The sequence below is a fragment of the Amblyraja radiata genome, chromosome 2 (genome assembly GCF_010909765.2).
Source record: "Amblyraja radiata isolate CabotCenter1 chromosome 2, sAmbRad1.1.pri, whole genome shotgun sequence".
NCBI lineage: Eukaryota > Metazoa > Chordata > Chondrichthyes > Rajiformes > Rajidae > Amblyraja > Amblyraja radiata.
In genome coordinates this window covers 19,593,867-19,613,267 of record NC_045957.1, presented here as the reverse complement: position 1 = coordinate 19,613,267, position 19,401 = coordinate 19,593,867, and the positions used below count along the sequence as shown (strand labels likewise).

The following is a 19,401-nucleotide window of genomic DNA, read 5'->3' as shown; positions in this document are numbered from 1 at the left end:
TAACTCTGTTTCTCGTTCCACAGATGAACCCTGACCGTAAGTGTTTCCAGCATATTTTGTTATTTCAAATTTACACCTGCAGCATTTGGGTGTTGCACCTTTTATCCTCTTGTTAGTTAGTCAAGCTGCCTAACTGAGCAATACAGAAACTTTACAATCCCACGAGAAATGTCAAGATGATCTGTGCATCACCATTTACTCCTTACGAGTGGAATTTCATGAAATAAGCACTATAGCGGTTTTTTTTAATTTACTGAGCTTTTGTTTTGTTTGTTTGTTATGTTATCTATTGAGTATTGAGTTTACTGCTGAAAGTGCTGCTGAAAGTGACAATTTCATTGTCCTGTTTTGGTACAGATAACAATGAAACACTCTTGACTTTCTTGAAATATGATGCTACTCACCAGATGTTAAAGAGATCTGATAGCAAGGTGTTGGAGTAAAGGGAGCAGGGATACATTCATTCATGTCTGAGTGATTATTGATGCACTGTGTAAGGACAAGCAATGCGTAGAGATTGCCCTGGTATCCATTAGGAAATTTTATTTTGCTGGCACCTTATGAAAGTCATCTTTCTATTAGTGAGTGCCTTGTATCCCATGCAGACGGTCCCAGCTTCCTCCATGCAGCGAGCAGATGAGGCTGAACAGGGACATCTCCCTGTGTTCTTCACGGCCATGGACCTCAGGTCCGCTTGCTGCTCTCCCTTTGACAGCAGCTGTGAACCACGTTTAGTTACATCATGCAGGTTGCGGTGCATGATGAGGAGGTTTCATAAGGTCAAAAGTGATAGGAGCAGAATTAGGCCATTTGGCCCATCAATCAAGTGTGATCTATCTCTCCCTACTAACCCCTTTCAACTGCCTTCTCCCCATAACTCCTGACACCCAAATTAATCAAGAATGTATTTATCTCTGCCGTAAAAAATATCTATTAACTTTGTGTCCAAAGCCTTTGTGGCACAAAATTCCAAAGGTTCACCACCCTCTGACTAAATAAATTCCTCCTCATCTCCTTCCTAAAGGAATGTCCTTTAATTCTGAGGCTATGACCTCTAGTCAGTGGGCAGGTGCCTGAGAAGGCAGCCCATCTAGGAGAGGGAAAACTCTGATTTAAACCTCCACTGCCTTGTGGCCATATCCAGTCATGGAAAAGGCTCCAGGAGTAAACCTCAAGAAATATCTGGAGTCGGAGTCCTTAAGGCAGTTCGTCGTTGTCTACAACCTCGCTCTGCTATCTCGTGCAATGGCGCTGGTGCCAAACTGTAATGGCCCTGTGGTTCCTTTGGATCGATCAGTGAAGTGGAGAGGGGGGACGTGCTGCATGGGCAACAGCCTATCCTCCATATGACAACGCCCAGGCTTGCATCCGACCACACATCACTCACCTGCAAACCTACACCTTCAACCTGGAGAGGACACTACAGCTTTGCCTGCGGCGTCGACACAACACGGGGAGCACCAGTTACTGGTTATAAGTCATCGCTAGATTGGCGTAAAGCGAGGCGCCAGTGGTTGCTCCCGACGGTGGGAGGGATTTTCGGATCTCACTGGACAGCTACCGCCCGCCTCAAGCTGCGCAGCCCCCAGCCAATAAGGTGCTGTCCTGCCACGGTCTGCTATCCTCACTGGGTGCATGGGGATTAGGAACCTTCCAAACAGCAGATTGCAACCTTCGCACCAACCAACAAAAACACATCAAAAGAGACCAGCTCTATAAATGGGAACTTGGAATGTCCGGACAATGATTCCAGAAAAACAGCTGTCATAAATGACGAGCTCAAGAGACTCAACGTAGACATAGCCACCTTTCAGGAAACAAGGCTGGCAGACTCGGGCACACTGAAGGAGAAGGACTACATATTTTACTGGCAGGGGAAGGACTCTGACAAGCCGAGAGAGCATGGAGTGGGCTTTGCACTAAGGAAAGGCCTGCTGAACATGATGGAACAAGGCAGCAATGTCTCAGAGCGACTCCTGACTCTCCGTCTCAACAGCACCACAGGCCCAGTCACTCTTGTCAGCGTGTATGCCCTGACACTGTCCTCCACATCAGACACAAAGGACGAGTTGTATGAGAACCTCGCATCCATCATCAGCAGCATCCCCAGCAAGGAAGAACTTGTTCTCCTGGGCGACTTCAACGCCAGAGGTGGCGCAGACCATGAATCGTGGTCTTCCTGCCTTGGGCAGTTTGGTGTGGGCAAAATGAATGAGAAAGGACAGCGACTGCTCGAGCTGTGCACTTACCATGACCTGTGCATCGCCAACTCTTACTTCCAGACAAAGCCCCAGCACAAGGTTTCCTGGAGACACCCACGCTCAGAGCATTGGCATCAACTGGGTCTGATCCTAGTCAGACGTGCTGCCAACAAGAACGTTCTCCAAAAACCGCTCCAACCACAGTGTGGACTACAACACAGGCCACAGGCCAAGATCAGGCTGCAACCAATGAGGTTTTACCGTACCAAGAAGCAGGGGAACCCCCGCATCGATGTCAGCAAGATGCCCCATCCAGACCTCGTGCACCAGTTTGCAGAGGCTTTTGAGAGAGAACTTGGCATCTCGTGTCCTGGAGACTCTGCAACAGAGAAGTGGGACACCATGCACCGCACAGCCTTGGCTAGCTTTGGGAAGTCCTCGAAGACACACGACTGGTTTGAGGACAGGTCGACCAAGATGACTCCTGTCATCGAAGCCAAGCGTGACACCCTAGCCGAGTACGCAGTCAGGCATTGAGAAGAACCCGCAGATCCTCAAGGCTGCCAGGAGCAAGGTTCAGCAGACTGCCAGGCGTTGCACCAATGACTACTGGACACAGCTTAGTGAGGACATCTAGACGGCTGCCATAACAGGGAACATCAGGGGATGTACGATGGCATTGAGAAGGCACAAGGACAAGTCCAGAGAAAGACAGCCCCCCTCAAATCCTTCACTGGGAAAGTACTCACAGACGAATGCCAGCAAATGGAGAGATGGGTGGAACACGACTGACTTCTACTCGAGAGAGATCACTGTGTCCCCTCAGCCCTTGATGCCATTGAGTGCCTGCCGACCATAGATGAGTTAGATGGTAGAAGACTTCAGCAAGGCCATTGACAGCCTGGCCTCAGGCAAGGCCCCAGGCAGCGATGGGATTCTCCCTGACCTGATCAAGACTACCTTACTGCTTCCTTTGTATGAAGTCCTCTGCCAGTGCTTGCAAGGAGCTGTACCGCAGGACATGAGGGATGCCACGATCGTTACCCTCTACAAGAACAAGGGCGAGAGAAACGACTGCAACAACGACAGAGGCATCTCCCTCCTCAACATCGTCGGCAAGGTCTTTGCTCGGGTCATCTTGATCCGCCTGCAGAAGCTGGCAGAACGTGTCTACCCAGAGTCACAGTGCAGTTTCCGAGCTGGAAGGTCAACAGTAGACATGGTCTTCTCCATTCAACAGTTCCAGGAGAAGTGCAGAGAACAGCGGATGCCCCTGTATATTGCTTTCATTGACCTCACCAAGGCGTTCGACCTCGTCAACAGAGATGGCCTATTTAAGGCTCTGCCAAAGATCGGCTGCCCATCAAAACTGCAGAGCATGATAGAATCTTTCCACATCAACACGAAGGGGACAATGCAGTTCAATGGCCATTTCTCGGAGCCCTTCGACATCTGCAGTGGCGTCAAACAAGGTTGCGTCCTCGCTCCCACACTCTTTGGGATTTTCTTTGCTCTGCTGCTGAAACATGCCTTCGGCACTGCAACAGAGGGGATCTACCTGTGTACTAGATCAGGTGGCAGGCTCTTCAACCTCACCCGCCTCAGAGCAAAGGCAAAAGTACGTGAAGCTCTCATCAGAGACATGTTGTTTGCCGATGACACAGCAGTTGTGTCCCACACCCAGCAGGAACTACAGTCACTGATGGACTGCTTCTATCGGGCTTGCAAGGACTTCGGGCTGACCATCAGCCGGGAGAAGACAAACGTCTTGGTGCAGGATACAGAGGCGCTGATGGTCATCACCATCGATGACTACGAACTTGATGCCGTCCATCAATTCACGTACCTCGGCTCCACCATCACCAACAACCTCTCCTTGGACACAGATTAACAAGAGGATCAGGAAGGCAGCTACAATTCTCGTTCACCCCACAACTCGAGTGTGGACCAACCCAAAGCTGACAATGAAGACAAAGATAGCAATCTACAACATCATGTCAACAGCACGCTGCTGTACTGCAGTGAGACATGGACTACATATGCCAGGCAGGAGAGAAGACTCAACACCTTCCACCTGAGAAGCATCCACCGTATCCTGGGCATATCCTGGAAAGACAAAGTGTCCAACGCCGAGATCCTGTCTTGCGCAGACTGCAGTGGCTGGGCCACCATGGAGGATGGCCATATTCTAAAAGACATCCTCTATGGAGAGCTGACATCTGGGAGGAGAACCATTGACTGCCCCCAGCTACGTTATAAGGATGTTTGCAAAAGGGATATGAAGGCGCTCGACATCGATGTGGTGTCCTGGGAGAGCCTTGTAGCTGACCGCACGAGGTGGAGAGGTACCCTGAACCAATATCTCAAAACGGGGGAAGAGAAACTGATGAACGCAGCGGCAGGCAAGCGGGCACGCAGAAAGGAGCGCAGCAACTTCAACAGACCAGAGACCACACACAAATGTGACCTTTGCCACAGAGGTTTAGAGCAAGCACCCATGGTCAGTCATGTCCGAGGGGGGCCTATTGCTAGACCTCTAGTCCTAGACTCTCCCACTAATGAAAACAGCCTCTCCACATCCACTCATTTCCAAGCCTTTCACTATTCAGTAAGTTTCCTCGTCAGGCTGGGTGAACTGGGCTGATGCAGACCACAAAGTGTTTTGCCAGTTGTGTCCCCTGCCCTGGTTGGCAAGCACTCTGGTGGGAGCGGCCAGGGAATTAGAGCGCTGCTTCTCTGCTGGAATCCATCCTTCGGGGCAGTGCTGGCTGAAACAAATTTCCAGGTTCCTGCAGGATGAAGGAGTGCCATGTACTTCCCAGAAACCTGAAAATGACCATGAATAAATCCTCCTCATAATCCAACACGACCTGCAAACTGAAGAAGTGGGTGCATTCCTACTCATAAAAGGTTCCTGGCGACTAAGGAGAGCATTTATGGGCACTTTGCTTCTCAGTGAAATCAAAGTAGGTGAAATTATTGCTTCGGGAATATAAACCTTGGGTGACCTCGCTGATGCTGGTGTGACATGACAGAGATTTTCCTGCAGTATGTCACATCTCAGTGATGACGGCCTTGGGAAACCCGAGCCTGTGAATACATTGTACGCCATAGAGGGCCGGATGCGATGGTGAGTTTGAAGCCTCTGTGGGAATAGGCTTCTCGCTGACCAGCTAGCCATTCCCTCCTATCCCAAGGTGAGCAAATCACCCTTAGTGGCAGCCTTGGTATTGTTCGGAATTTTTAAATTATTGTCACATGTACCGAAATACAACAAAAATCTTTGTTTTCCTTGCTATCCAGGACAATCATAGTGCACACGAGTACAATCATCCGTACACAAGTACATCAGGAACGGCAAAGAGAAACATACCAGAGCACAGAATATGGTGTTGCAGCCACAGAGGAGTGCAGATCAAAATTAGTGTTAGGATCAAAAATAAGTATCCCTCAGCAAAGTAAGTTGGGAGATCAGAACCACAGCTGTCACTTATGAGGGGTCAGTTTAATAGTAATTGGGGAAGAAGCTGTTCCTGAATCTGGTGGTGAGCTATGACATGCACAGTAATGGAGTGTAGCTTCGGTAGCTAAATGATGAATAAAGCATCCCCTGTTGGTTTAAGCACACTCTGAGCATTTTGTTTGGAAGGTGTTTGAGTATCTCGCAGCCAGTTCTGTGAGTGGGCAGTCAGGCCTTCCCATGTCATCGAAATGTTCTTTATAAAATGGAACAAAAAAACAAGTGAGCATAATGTTCCCCTCGTTCTACCGAGTCTGTTCCATGACAGTCTTAGTTGTGGAGATTTTTGCTTCAATTGACGATGGTACGGCTGGAATCATACATTGTACAAACAATGACATCATCTGATACCTGCCTGATGCCAAGAAAACGTGACCAGCACACGGAAGTGCCTGGTCCAATTTTACGTCTGGCGCAATTTCACTTGAGCGATATATCGAAAGCAATCTCTGTGATCCGTTTTCTGGTCCGTTGTCTCATTTTGTTGCCAGGAAACATAAATACACAGATGAGCAAAACACCCCCCCCCCCCCCCCTCTACACTGCCCTCCCCCATCTCCCCTCTTCCAACAACCCTCCCCCAACCACAAAAAGCATCAATTCCACTCCACCAGGAAATATGGATATTTGTTCACCGTTAGGCAGACAACGCAAAACAGATTCCTGCACAAATCTGCCAAAGATAAAAAAATAAATAAGTCATCAGATTCATAAGTTTGATTTCAGCTGCCAAGTGCAGAAGCTCCCCCTGGACTGGTCTGGCAAGTGTCCAATACTTTCTGGACGGCCGCAAATCAAAGGCCCAACTAAGCTGTCAGGAAATGAATGACTCCACTAGAATTCAGCCCACCTTGTCACTACATTACTGGTGAATATAACAACACCCATTGTTATTGTAGTTACAGCTGGGGCCAACAACATTCCCTCTTACGAGAAAAAATAACATCAAAAGTAATCTAAATTGAACAGTTTGTTCATATTTGTCAATGACCTAAGGTAATTTTATGTAGATCACTACTTTTCAGTTCATAAAAATGTTCTCTGCAGTATCCTTGTAAATCTATCAGTCCCACATCTGCACAGACTTGTAGCACATCGATAAGTTAGCCACTGACACGAAATCAGGGCCAACAATAGGCGTTATGGTGGGCCAGAGAGGGGTGGGAGGCACAATTCAGCTCAGTGAATTCAATGGATAGGATGGGGTTTAGAGGGATAAAGGGCCAAGAACCAGCAAATGGGATGAGCTTAGGTGGGGCATTTTGACCGGCATGGACGAGTTTAACCGAAAGGCGTGTTTCCATGCTGTATGACTCTAATTGACGCACCTCTCTCCCACTGAGCAACCTCGGCAGGGGTTGGTTAAGGAAGGTCAGAAACAAAATAACTCGTCTTTCATTTGCATTTGCAATGACAGAGTGGATGGTCAACTACTATGAAATTATACAGGCCAATTGAATTTGGAAGGTATGGTGGATTGGATGCAAGGGCCACAGCTCATGTCATTTGCCACGTATTCAGGGCCATTGGCTTAATCTGTCTCGTTAAGGTGTTGAATACTGATTGCATCACCCCCCCCCCCCCCCCCCCCCTCCCACTGCTGTAAATGGATTTATAGAGGGAGGCTGCTTGGCACATTAAATGTGCTTTGGCTGAGGAGACGTGATCCAGTTTAATCCCACTTTTCAGGTCTTACCGAGGATCTCGCCTCCACACTCGGTAAAAGTCATTCACCCATGCATCTGGACCAGAGTGAGAATAAACTAGGAGATTCCAGAGCAAAACCAGTGTCTGCTGAACTTACCCCAGCACCTTGTGTCCTTTTTGTGTAATAACCAGCATCTGCAGTTTCTTTTTCTACATCTTTGTAAATTTATTCTGTACTCCTGGGTGTAATCAAATTTCATGTCAACTTCAATGACCAGAACCATGTGTAGTCTAGTCTAGGTTAGTTTTGTTTATTATTGTCACGTGTACAGAACGGCATGTACTCCAGTAACTGTGTTACATTATTTGTCTGACCTTCCTGCTCTTAGCTTGTATGCCTCTGACTGAAACATCTGGCTCACTCACCTGCAACCTACTTTCCTACTCCTTTGGAAATGCATTTGACATTCAAGGCAAATCTATGATGTGCGATTCATGATCTGTTACATTCCAGGGTGCACTGAGTATGTTTTTGATTCAAACATATCTTGGCAGTTTTAATAAAAGACTGAACATTCCCAGAGGATTTTTCTCTCTGCTATACTGGAAGAACTTAACTACGGTTTTCTTTGAGGCAACCAAAATACCACCTGTTTCCTGAAGGCGTCAATCCAGTAAAATGTGATTGTAATTTTTACATTTAAGGTGAAATTGTATGTTTCACATTATGTTGATGTACTTTAAATTAAACATTGCTGCTGGGTTGCAAATGTTTCATGAAAATCAAATTTTTCATTCTGGGTAAATCATTGTGATGAAAATTGTTCTCTCTCTTATAAAATGCAGAGGATCATCTTTTTAGTCAAGCTTTAATTCAATGTAGCTAAAATTCGGCTTGCAAAATGGCTAATTTGGCGAGAGTGAATGAAGTACGTATACATTACCTGTTTTTTCTTTAAACTTCAATGGAAAATCAAATCTTATTTAGCTGGTTTTGTGCTACTTCCTAAATCCAAATATGGTCTGAATATCAAAACTGTTGTAGACATCTGTGATTGCCATTTAGCCCTTCCCTCTTTGCTTTCTGCATCAAGCAAAATAACATGCTTGTTCTGCATTCTGGCAAAGATATGCTCCCAATTACTAAATATTGAATAGACACACATTTGTCCAAACAATAAAGCACCTGGTCCAGAATAATTAGCCTTGCGGAGATGAAGGTCCCTTCAATTACTCCAGATGAAAGCTGCTTATAAATACGTTTTAATGGGCAGGTTAAGGAAGCACATTTTCAGATACATGTGGGCTCCAGTCTTATTCAGGCATACGACTCCCCTTAAGGTTCTTCAATAGTACCTGCATTTTATATCAGGTTGGGTCAAGGAGGTCCCTCAGTTGGCTGGGAAAATGTCTTTGGGTGGTTTCTAGTGCAAGTCAAAACTCCCTTTATGATGTCAAGTTTAATTTAGAGATATGGTGTGGAAACAGGCCATTTGGCCCACCGAGTCCAAGTTGACTATCGATCACCCATACTCTAGTTCTATGGTATCCCACTTTTGCATCCTATACACTAGAGGCAATTTACAGAAGCCAATTACCCAACAAAACTGCACGTTTTTGGAATGCGGGGGGAAACCAGAGTAAATCCATGCGGTCACAGGGAGAACATACAAACTCCATACAGACAGCTCCCATGGTCAGGATTGTACTCTGGTCTCTGGCACTATGAGGCACACGCTCTACCGCGGCCCCACTGTGCTGTCCTGTGGCCTATTAATCCGATGCAGCTGGTGTTTGTCGGAAAGACACGTTTCTGTTCCTTTGCCTTTGACGCCTCAGTGTTTTGGTATTGCATGCCAAAGTAGTTTGATTTTATATTTTACCAGATTTAATAATTTGTTTCAATATTGTTCCATGCATGAGGGTATTTGACATACATTTGTGCATAACAAGTAATGCAATAATACATTTCCTAAGCCTTGCCCCCAGAGGGAAAACCAACAGACCTTATTAATTGAATTTATTTCCCATGAGGGAATTGAATTCCATGCTTAAGCCTTTATAAAAATGTCACAATGATATAAAGCAAAGATTAACAGCAAACCACAGAGACAATCCAGTTTAGTTGATGTGAATCATTGGTTATATGGGGTCCATGGGGCTGGAGCACTCAGAGTTGGTTTCAGGTTTGCTCCTCATTTCGTAACCAGGCCAGTTTGCTCCATGTTCATCTCCCTCAGTCACAGTGACCAAACTGAAGCCCCCAACCTTGATCAGTGTAGATGCAAGCAATCCGGGAACGCATTTGAATCCGGAAGGGTTACTGCTTTTTTCTATGGGTCAAGGCTATTATAATTATCTTCTACTTATTTTGCCGAAGGTCTTGGTGGAGTGGTGTAAATGGCCCATTAAAAGTTTGAAGGGTTGAAATATTAAATTGTAGCATAGCTCACTGGTGCTATAATTTCTCGGAAAGTCTGTATCAGAACAAAACTAAATTCTTTGGATGTTCTATTGAAATGGCACACATTTTCAGTAAATTCCTGACAATCTTGTCATCCATCTTACTATTCCAGGAGTAAAAAGGCAGCCAAAAAAGGTGAAGGCTTTGATAAAGAAATACATTTATTTAATTCACTACCAGGTCCTTTCCGTTTTCAGTTTGCTAATTTCAGAAAACTAATAAATGTAATGGTTTTAAGTTTCTGACAGTGAAACATTTAATTCAAAACAAAACTATTAATTGGTTTAATAGAAATTGATGACAGGAACAAATTAAGTAAGTAGTTATCTGATAACAAAACAGATACGAATCAAGGACATAAGTAAGACAAATCCTGCTCTAAATCAGACTTTAACCCAGAGAAAAATAAGTCAGTTGATATGAAGCAGCTGAGAGTAATAGAGTAATGGTAATATCATCCAAGAAAGGGATTAAGGAAGAAGAAAGAAAACAGACAGCATAGTAGTGAAATTTCAGAATTATATAATTTATCATTTTATTATATTTTCAAAAAAAATATCTTCTTGATAATTATTAATCCTGCAGTTGTAAAGAGAGTAAAATACACACTGTTTCCACGTTGAACAATTAGAAAATCATCTTTAATGAGCAATGGAAAATGTTCTCCACTTTTTAAAAATGTTGTTAATTTCTGGCATAGTGGAAAAGAGAACAAATAGAAAACAATACAAATATTGGAGGAAGTTCACAACTTGTTGACTACTTTCTAAATGGGGAGTTTTGGGCCCCATATTTGAGGAAAGATGTGCTAGCAATGGAAAGGTTCCAGAGGAGGTTTACGATAATTATTCTGGGTATGGGTTGGGTCAACGTAGGATTCATTTATGTACTAGAATATGCTTGTTAAAAAATTAATAATTTACTACAAAGAATTGGTTGCACAGCACCATCTAAATGAACCTTTCAAAGTCCTATTTTGAATCCCAATTTTAAAATTTTCTTTCTTCTTTTCAAATCCTTCCATAGTTCATTTAATAATTTTCTTCTTAGAACCTTCCAAGATATCCAAATTCCTCCAATTTTGTATTTTGAGCCTCCCTGTTGTGCCCAAAAGAGCTAAAATCTGAAATGACCTATCTGACACTTTCTGCCCTTTTCATCACATTTCCTTGGCCTACCTTCAGGTTATCTGCCTTCAAATTTCCTCATGCATCTCCGTAACACAATGTGCTTCACAGCACACCTGTGAATTGCATTATGATGAGTTATCATGGTAAAATTGCTACACAAATAAAAGTTGTTGATGTATTAATACTTACAGGGTTTCGGGAGACCACATCCTTGTCATTCGCTACTGCCATTAGTTGGATCAGAGTAAAGATTGAATTAAACATGTAGGAGATGAACAAATTTTTATGGAGTGTTATTCTTTGGCAGCTGAGACTCCTAGAAAAGATCAGAGAAGGGGGTTAAAGTTAGTAGCATACAGTCAGCTCAAGCTCTTTGAGAGCATTTAATTTATTCATTAAGCGGACTTTTAAATGTTGCCAACATCGTGTTCAGTATTCGTCATGTTTACAATAAATCAGGCCTCTTTTATCTTTTGCCAAATGTGCAGTTAGTCCTCTTGCCATAAAGGAAGAGATGATGCACATTGGGCATTTTTATCTGGGCGAAAATCTAGAAAGACAGACGGATGGTCTGGAAGCTGGAATAAGGTTAGCTCCAGTGGAATTTCCTACCAGTGAGTAACTATCAATCCAATAACCAGGAAACTCACACTCAAGATCCCCCTTTGCCCTGGTACTTGGGTATGATTGTGCTCATGTATTGTAAGATTTTACTGAATGGTATTGTACCTCAGTACATGTGACAATAAAGTACCATGGAGCCATTAGACCAGCAAGATTCACACTGGGTACCAATTGAAAGCTGCTGGAACATAATCTATGCCTGGAGGAAGGGTTTGGGCAAAAAACAATTACTGAAGGAGGCCCCTTCCTGAAAGTTACAAAAGACCTTTGTAACATATGAGATTCTCCCAATTCACATCATTATGTTATTCGTCTGTCAACACAACAATAAAAAGTAGCAGCCCACAGTTGTAATGCAAAGCTTCTGCACTCTGGCTTCTCATGTTTTAGACACTTCCTTGCCTTGATATCAAAACCTGATTAATGAGAGTGATTCATTTCCAATAAAAATAGAATATAAGAGTTAGAAATTTGAGCTTATTCTGATTTTCGAAAGAACTTACATTTTATACGTTATGTTTCATTAGTGGGAGAAATACCTTGTAATATTTAAAAATAACATTAATACATGCTAGCAGAGGTCCAGCCGATCACCTCATAAATGTGTTAAAAGTCAATCCACCTCTGATTTGAATCAATAGACAATAATAGACAATAGACAATAGGTGCAGGAGTAGGCCATTCGGCCCTTTGAGCCAGCACCGCCATTCAATTTGATTATGGCTGATCATCCCCAATCAGTGCCCCGTTCCTGCCTTCTCCCCATATCCCCTGACTCTGCTATTTTTAAGAGCCCTATCTAGCTCTCCCAGAGGCAGAGAATTCCACAGACTCACCACTCTCTGTGAGAAAAAGTGTTTCCTCGTCTCCGTTCTAAATGGCTTACTCCTTATTCTTAAACTGTGGCCCCTGGTTCTGGACTACCCCAACATCGGGAACATGTTTCCTGTCTCTAGCGTGTCCAAGCCCTTAACAATCTTATATGTTTAAATGAGATCCCCTCTCATCCTTCTAAACTCCAGAGTGTACAAGCCCAGCCGCTCCATTCTCTCAGCATATAACAGTCCTGCCATCCCAGGAATCAACCTTGTAAATCTACGCTGCACTCCCTCAATAGCAAGAATGTCCTTCCTCAAATTAAGGGAGCAAAATTGCACACAATACTCCAGGTGTGGTCTCACTAGGGCTCTGTACAACTGCAGAAGGACCTCTTTGCTCCTATATTCGATTCCTCTTGTTATAAAGTCCAACACGCCATTCGCTTTCTTCACTGCCTGCTGTACCTGCATGCTTACCTTCATAGACTGATGTACAAGGATCCCTTTTCCCAACTTGACGTCATTTAGATAGTAATCTGCCTTCCTGTTTTTGATACCAATGTGGATAACCTCACATTTATCCGCATTAAACTTCATCTGCCATGGAATCCTTGTTCCACTGGAGGATTTTTGTTCTACAATATTTCCCTCAAACTCCACCTTCCAATCTCACCTCCTCCTGGATGTAATTCAGTGTTTGATCCCTCATTCAACCGCTTTAGCACTGGTTTTATAATTTTTGTGATAAACATACAGTATTTACCTTCGGTTTTCCAATTATCCTACTTCAAACAATATGCACCAACATCCTAGAGTTAAACAGCATGGAAAAAGGTATTTCGGCCCAACACGTCTGTGCGAATCAGGATGCCCCATCCAAGCTAATCACATTTCCCTGCATTTGGCCTGTGTCCCTTTAAACCTTTCCTATCCATGTACCTGTCCAAGTGTCTTTTAAATGCTGTTCTAGCACTTGACTCAACTATCTCCTCTGGCAGCTCATTCCATATACCCACTAAGTGAAAAGTTTGTACTTCAGGTTCCTATGAAATCTTTCCCCTCTTACCTTAAACCTATATCCTCTAGTTCTTGTGTAAGAAGGAACTGCAGATGCTGGTTTAAACTAAAGATAGACGCAAAAAGCTGGAGTAACTCAGCGGGACAGGCAGCATCTCTGGAAAGAAGGAATGGGTGACATTTCCCATTTCTTCTCTCCAGAGATACTACCTGCCCCACTGAGTACTCCAGCTTTTTGTAACTCTCCTCTAGTTCTTGGTTCCCCTACCTTAGGTAAAAGAATCTTTGTAATCACCATATCCATTCCCCTTATGTCTTTATATACCTCCATAAGATTACCCCTTAGTCCTTCTACAGTCCAAGGATTAAAGTCCTGGCCTGCCTAACCTATTACTATAGCTCAGGCCATCAAGTCCTGGCAACATCCTTGTAAATCTTCTCTGCACCTTTTCCAGGGTAGTTTATCTATTTTCCATGCCAAATGTTGCATTGATTACTTAGACACGCATCCTGATAAAAATTAAATACATACTTATGAATGGAAAGGGGACAGTAAGCAACCACTATTTCTAACTTTAGCAAGTTTAAAGAACTGGAATAGAAATTAGGCAGTCAATGTTTTAGTGAAAATGGGATTAAAAGAGAAAAAAATAGCTGTAGATAAGACAAGCTCAGAGCCAATTCCTGCACCCTTTTACTTAAGGTAATACAATTTCACCACAGTCCAGGACTGTAGTGGAAAGGAGAGAAATCAGGAAAGGAGATAGAATGGGTTTAATGGAAAACAAGGTGTCAAAGGCAGAATGAAAGATTGTCAGCTGAAGGATTATTGTGGTGAGTTGTCAGACATAGTGGAACAGTTCCAAATACTGTTATAAGTGACTCGGGGGAGAATAATTTCCAAGGACATACGTCGAATGGTCTGGAATTAGAAGTAAAGCAGACTAAATGAGCAGCTTAGAATGCAAGGAAGGTTGGTAATGAGAATGGCCATGCAACATGATAAAATAATGTCACTAGCTATCAGGAGTGAGGGTGGAGAGTTTATTTGAAGGAAGAGCTTAAGGGAATACAGTAAAGGTGTTGGGCGAAGGCAAGGTTGTGGGATGCGGGGATTGAAATTACAGAAGACATAGAATTCTTCAAGTTACTTTGAATGAATGAATAGGTTTATTGGCAAAGTATTCACATACAAGGAATTTGCCTTGGTGCTCCGCCCGCAAGTGACAACATGACATACAGTGACAGTTAGGAATGACACATAAAACATTAAACATTAATAATAAAACATTATCGATTAAACATGTGAATAAAATAAAATACCAGAGCAAAAGAAGGCTCCAGATTTTTGGTTATTGAGTAGAGCTACTGCTCATGGAAAAAAAGCTGTTTTTATGTCTGGCTGTGGCTGCTTTGACAGTCCGGAGTCGCCTTCCAGAGGGAAGTGATTCAAAAAGTTTGTGGCCAGGGTGAGAGGGGTCAGAGGTGATCTTACCCGCTCGCTTCCTGGCCCTTGCAGTGTACAGTTTGTCAATGGAGGGAAGGTTGCAGCCAATAACCTTCTCAGCTGATCATACGATTTGCTGCAACCTCCGAATGTCATGTTTGGTGGCTGAGCCAAACCAGACCATGATGGAGAAGGTGAGGACAGACTCTACGATGGCAGTATAGAATTGGACCATCATTGCCTGTGGTAGATTGTGTTTCTTCAGCTGCCGCAAGAAGTACATCCTCTGTTGTGTCTTTTTGACTGTGGAGTGTATAGTGGCACCCCATTTAAGGTCCGTGGAGATTATGGTACCCAGGAACTTAAAAGACTCCACAGATGTGACTGTGGTGTTGTTGATGGTGAGTGGGGTGAGCTGAGGGGGAGCCAAAATACTTCAAAGTTAGAAATTATTTATGTACAATTATAGTTAATTTGTTTCAACTTATCTCCAAGGGTCCAAATTAATTTAGTTTTGCTGGTGGTAGATTTCTATAAGTGACTGCCTTTGCCCATGAAAGCACTTTTATTACACATCTGTTTCTGAATAGATGCAATTCATTTTTTTGTCTAATTTAAAATCTAAACACAATTTTGCTAGATTTTTCCTGATCTGTTGAAATTTATCTTTAATATTTATGCTCTACCACATACTATGGTGTCATATACAAATGTTATTTGATTTAATATAATATATATTTTTCAATGCTATTTATGAATAATTTGAAACTTATGAATAGAGATATCTGAAAAAGACTTGTTTTCAACAATAGTTACTGGCCACAGCTGGCATATTTTCCATTTATTAACAGCTTCTGCTTTTTATTGTCAAGCAAATGTTCAACCCAGCCAGTATCATTCTCATTCTCATCATAGCCATACAAAGATATGGCTGAAATGTTCTTATTTTAATTCAGATTGTTTTTCAGTGTGTGTTGAGACACAGCAAATATAAATCCAGAAAATGTACACCAGGTGGGGGTAGGCACCAGATTGAGATTGTGACTTGGATGGAACTCTACAATCGTAGTTTTTAATGGGTTGGATGGAACTTTACAATTGCAGTGTTTAGGGATTAATTACCTTCATTCTAAGCCAACAATCATTTATGGCCCTGATGGTGAAATCACATCAGAATCGCAAGGGTGACTCATGACCACAAACATAAATTCGAAAAGAGTAGAGATTTATTTACAAGACAGTACATTAACTACAGGTTGGGGCTCACAACTCAATGCAAAATGAATGTGTTTGAGAAGAACATCACAAGAGTCTGCTTTCTGATAAAACTGCTTTATAACACTCGTCTAAAGAGAAAACAACAAGCTCCTCTTTAAAGATATTCTACACCTGTACATTCAGCCATCAGTTCAGAAAGTTTCAGAACCACAGCTGAGTTTTGCTAATAGTTCCTGCAGAGAACAGCTGACATTGCTCAATATAACCATATAACCATATAACAATTACAGCACGGAAACAGGCCATCTCGACCCCTCTAGTCCGTGCCGAACACATAATCTCCCCTAGTCCCATATACCTGCGCTCAGACCATAACCCTCCATTCCTTTCCCATCCATATAACTATCCAATTTATTTTTAAATGATAAAAACGAACCTGCCTCCACCACCTTCACTGGAAGCTCATTCCACACAGCTACCACTCTCTGAGTAAAGAAGTTCCCCTCATGTTACCCCTAAACTTCAGTCCCTTAATTCTCAAGTCATGTCCCCTTGTTTGAATCTTCCCTACTCTCAGAGGGAAAAGCTTTTCCACGTCAACTCTGTCTATCCCTCTCATCATTTTAAAAACCTCTATCAAGTCCCCCCTTAACCTTCTGCGCTCCAAAGAATAAAGCCCTAACTTGTTCAACCTTTCTCTGTAACTTAGTTGCTGAAACCCAGGCAACATTCTAGTAAAATATGTCCAGCAGGTTTCAGGGACCATGGCACAAAGGCTGTGCACTTCCAGCCATTTCCACCTACAGTCACCATTGAACTTTGCATGGAATCTACTGGGATTCCCTGCACTTACACTTCAGGGATCAATTGTAGGAGCCTACACCATGATTCGCAAGCTCATGCATTGGACTGTAAATTGTAGGGCAGTGAAGAAAGAAGATAAGAATTTGTTACATTTTATAAATATATATATTTTTTAATGCCTTAAGTATTTAACTATTTCACGTGCTCGTAGTTATTTATCCTTTAAAGCAAAACAAATGATAAATGAATGTTCTCAAGCCCTCCCAGTTCAGCGCAGTGGTATGAAGGGCATGTCAACATGGGGATGCACAATGGTGGTTTCTCCCTGGACAATGTGGGTTCATGTTTTCCCGCAATGCTTTATATAAACCATTGCAGGGGGAATTAGATAATGCTTTGCAGCCCTGATGGGAATATTACATCATAATTGCAAGGATAACTTAAAACATAAAGGGCCCAGTGAATTGTCTTGAGTGATGACACCATTTTGTCTCCTTTTTACTTCTCGTCTTTGTTACTTACTCCACCCATTTGCCAATTCACCCCCCTCACCCCTCACTTGTATCCACCTATCAAATTCCAGGCTTTGCCCCACCCCACCCATCTTTCTCAGATTTCTCTTGCCAATCCATCAGTCTCAAGAAGTAGCCCGACCTCTAATGTTGTCTGTCCATTCCCTGCTTGACCCACTGAATTCCTCTGGCAGTTTGGTTTGTGGTTATAGATTGTATAAGCTCTATTTACACTTTTGTTGGTCTGGAAAAGTTCACCTACAATTGAGGGAAGTTCCTGGCCACTTTACTTCTGGAGATTCAATATTATTGCTGTTTAATTATTGATATAGCTCTCACCCGATCTATTGAGCAGATAATTTTCAATTTAATTTTGTCAAAGTATCAGTTTGGAGCAAAAGCTGATGGGAAACTGACAGATGGAAATGTCATGTGTGAGTTTTAAAATTCTGATAATGCTCCTCTGGTTGGCAAATGACACCTATTATTTTATTCAAGGAGAAAAATGTCTCAGGAGGAACTTGGAAAATAAGTTGCCATTCTTTATTCTATACTGTCAGCTTTTTGTGTGTTTAAAAATTATGTCAATATCTTTTGTACAGAATTCGGATCTAAGCGTATGAAAGTGATTAAATAAACAAAGCATAAAGAGAAGTCCATGCTGCATTTAAAAGCTTGAAGACTGTCATGGGACATTAAACATTCAGTGAAAAGTAACTTGCACATTGATTGTTTAACAAAGGATCTCAGCATGAACCAGTAACTATTTTCTCAGATGTGTGGTTATATTTAGTGTCTTTCATTAGATCTACAAGGTTCATATTTCACTTCTGAGTTTCTGTTCATGTTGTTGGCCAACATGAGTGTTTAATGGATAATTATAAATGGAAACTTCACAGAATCTTTAAATATATATCGCCCCATGCAACGTGTGGTGGGTGGATTATCTTGGCAGATTTGTATGTTGTCTTTGGTCAAGTATTAAACAGATTACTGTTAACTTTGTAACATTGGTGAAACTGTGTGCCAGAAGATTCTGTGGGGATATAATATTTTTACTGTTGAGGTTTAAAGTCCCTGTCAACCTACAGTGAGAATTGAAAGGTCCTTATAGATGTAAAATCAAATTAAATATGTAAGCAACTTTTATCCCTATTGTGCCACACTTTCGTAATTCATCCAAAATCCTCAAATTCCCAGTCTGTCAGTCTATCCAAAAACTTCCTGGGATATCTGGCGAAGAAACACTGCCACAAACCGCGATGGGCAAGTTGATGTGAGGTGTTCATGGTTTGGCGCTCCTGGCCAGAATCACTTTTTAGGTTATCTTGCATCTTCCTTTTTAACTAGTCACTTTTGAGATATTAGAGCTGATAATCAAATGATCAGTCAAAAAGGTTTTAAAATTGTAAAGGAATTGAAGAGCCAGAGAAGTTTGGGGGGATAATTCCAGAGGTAAAGCTATCATTTTAGGTTTATTATTGTCACGTGTACCAATGTACAATGCAAAGCTTAATTTTTCAACCTATCCAAACAGATCAGATATACCACATATAAATAATTCAAGTTTAGCTAAATTATAATAGATTGAGCAAAGGGGAAAATGCAGAATGCAGAATATAGTTCACAGCATTGTAGTGCATTGCAGAGCATGAGTTCCACAGACAAATTCCAATGTCCTCAAATGGGTAGAGGTGAATCAGACAGTATCCTATCTTATGCAAGGGCCCATCAAAAGCCTGATAACAGAGAGGAAGAAGCAGTTTGTGTGGTGGTGTACGTTTTCTAGCTTCTGCACCTTCTGCCCGATAGGAGCAGGACGAAGAAGGAACGACAAGTATGGGAAAAGGTTTTGATAATGTTGGCTGTTTTTCCAAGGTAGCATGATTGTAGATGGAGATAATGGTGGGAAGTCTGGTTTGTGTGATGGACTGGGCTACACCACAACTCTCTGAAATTTCTTTCAGTCTTGGCTGTTCATAAAACAATCTGTGATGCA

At 42.5% G+C, this 19,401-nt stretch overlaps 1 protein-coding gene across 2 annotated transcripts in view; it reads right to left on the bottom strand.

The window, feature by feature from the left end:
- The window catches only part of calcr (calcitonin receptor), a 221,362-nt gene that overhangs the window by 74,147 nt on the left and 127,814 nt on the right, over positions 1 to 19,401 (bottom strand). For both annotated transcript variants that reach the window (XM_033042732.1, XM_033042723.1), the window contains exon 7: positions 11,152 to 11,278. In XM_033042732.1, coding sequence (XP_032898623.1) covers positions 11,152 to 11,278 — 127 coding nt within the window. The remainder of the gene's footprint in view (positions 1 to 11,151; positions 11,279 to 19,401) is intronic.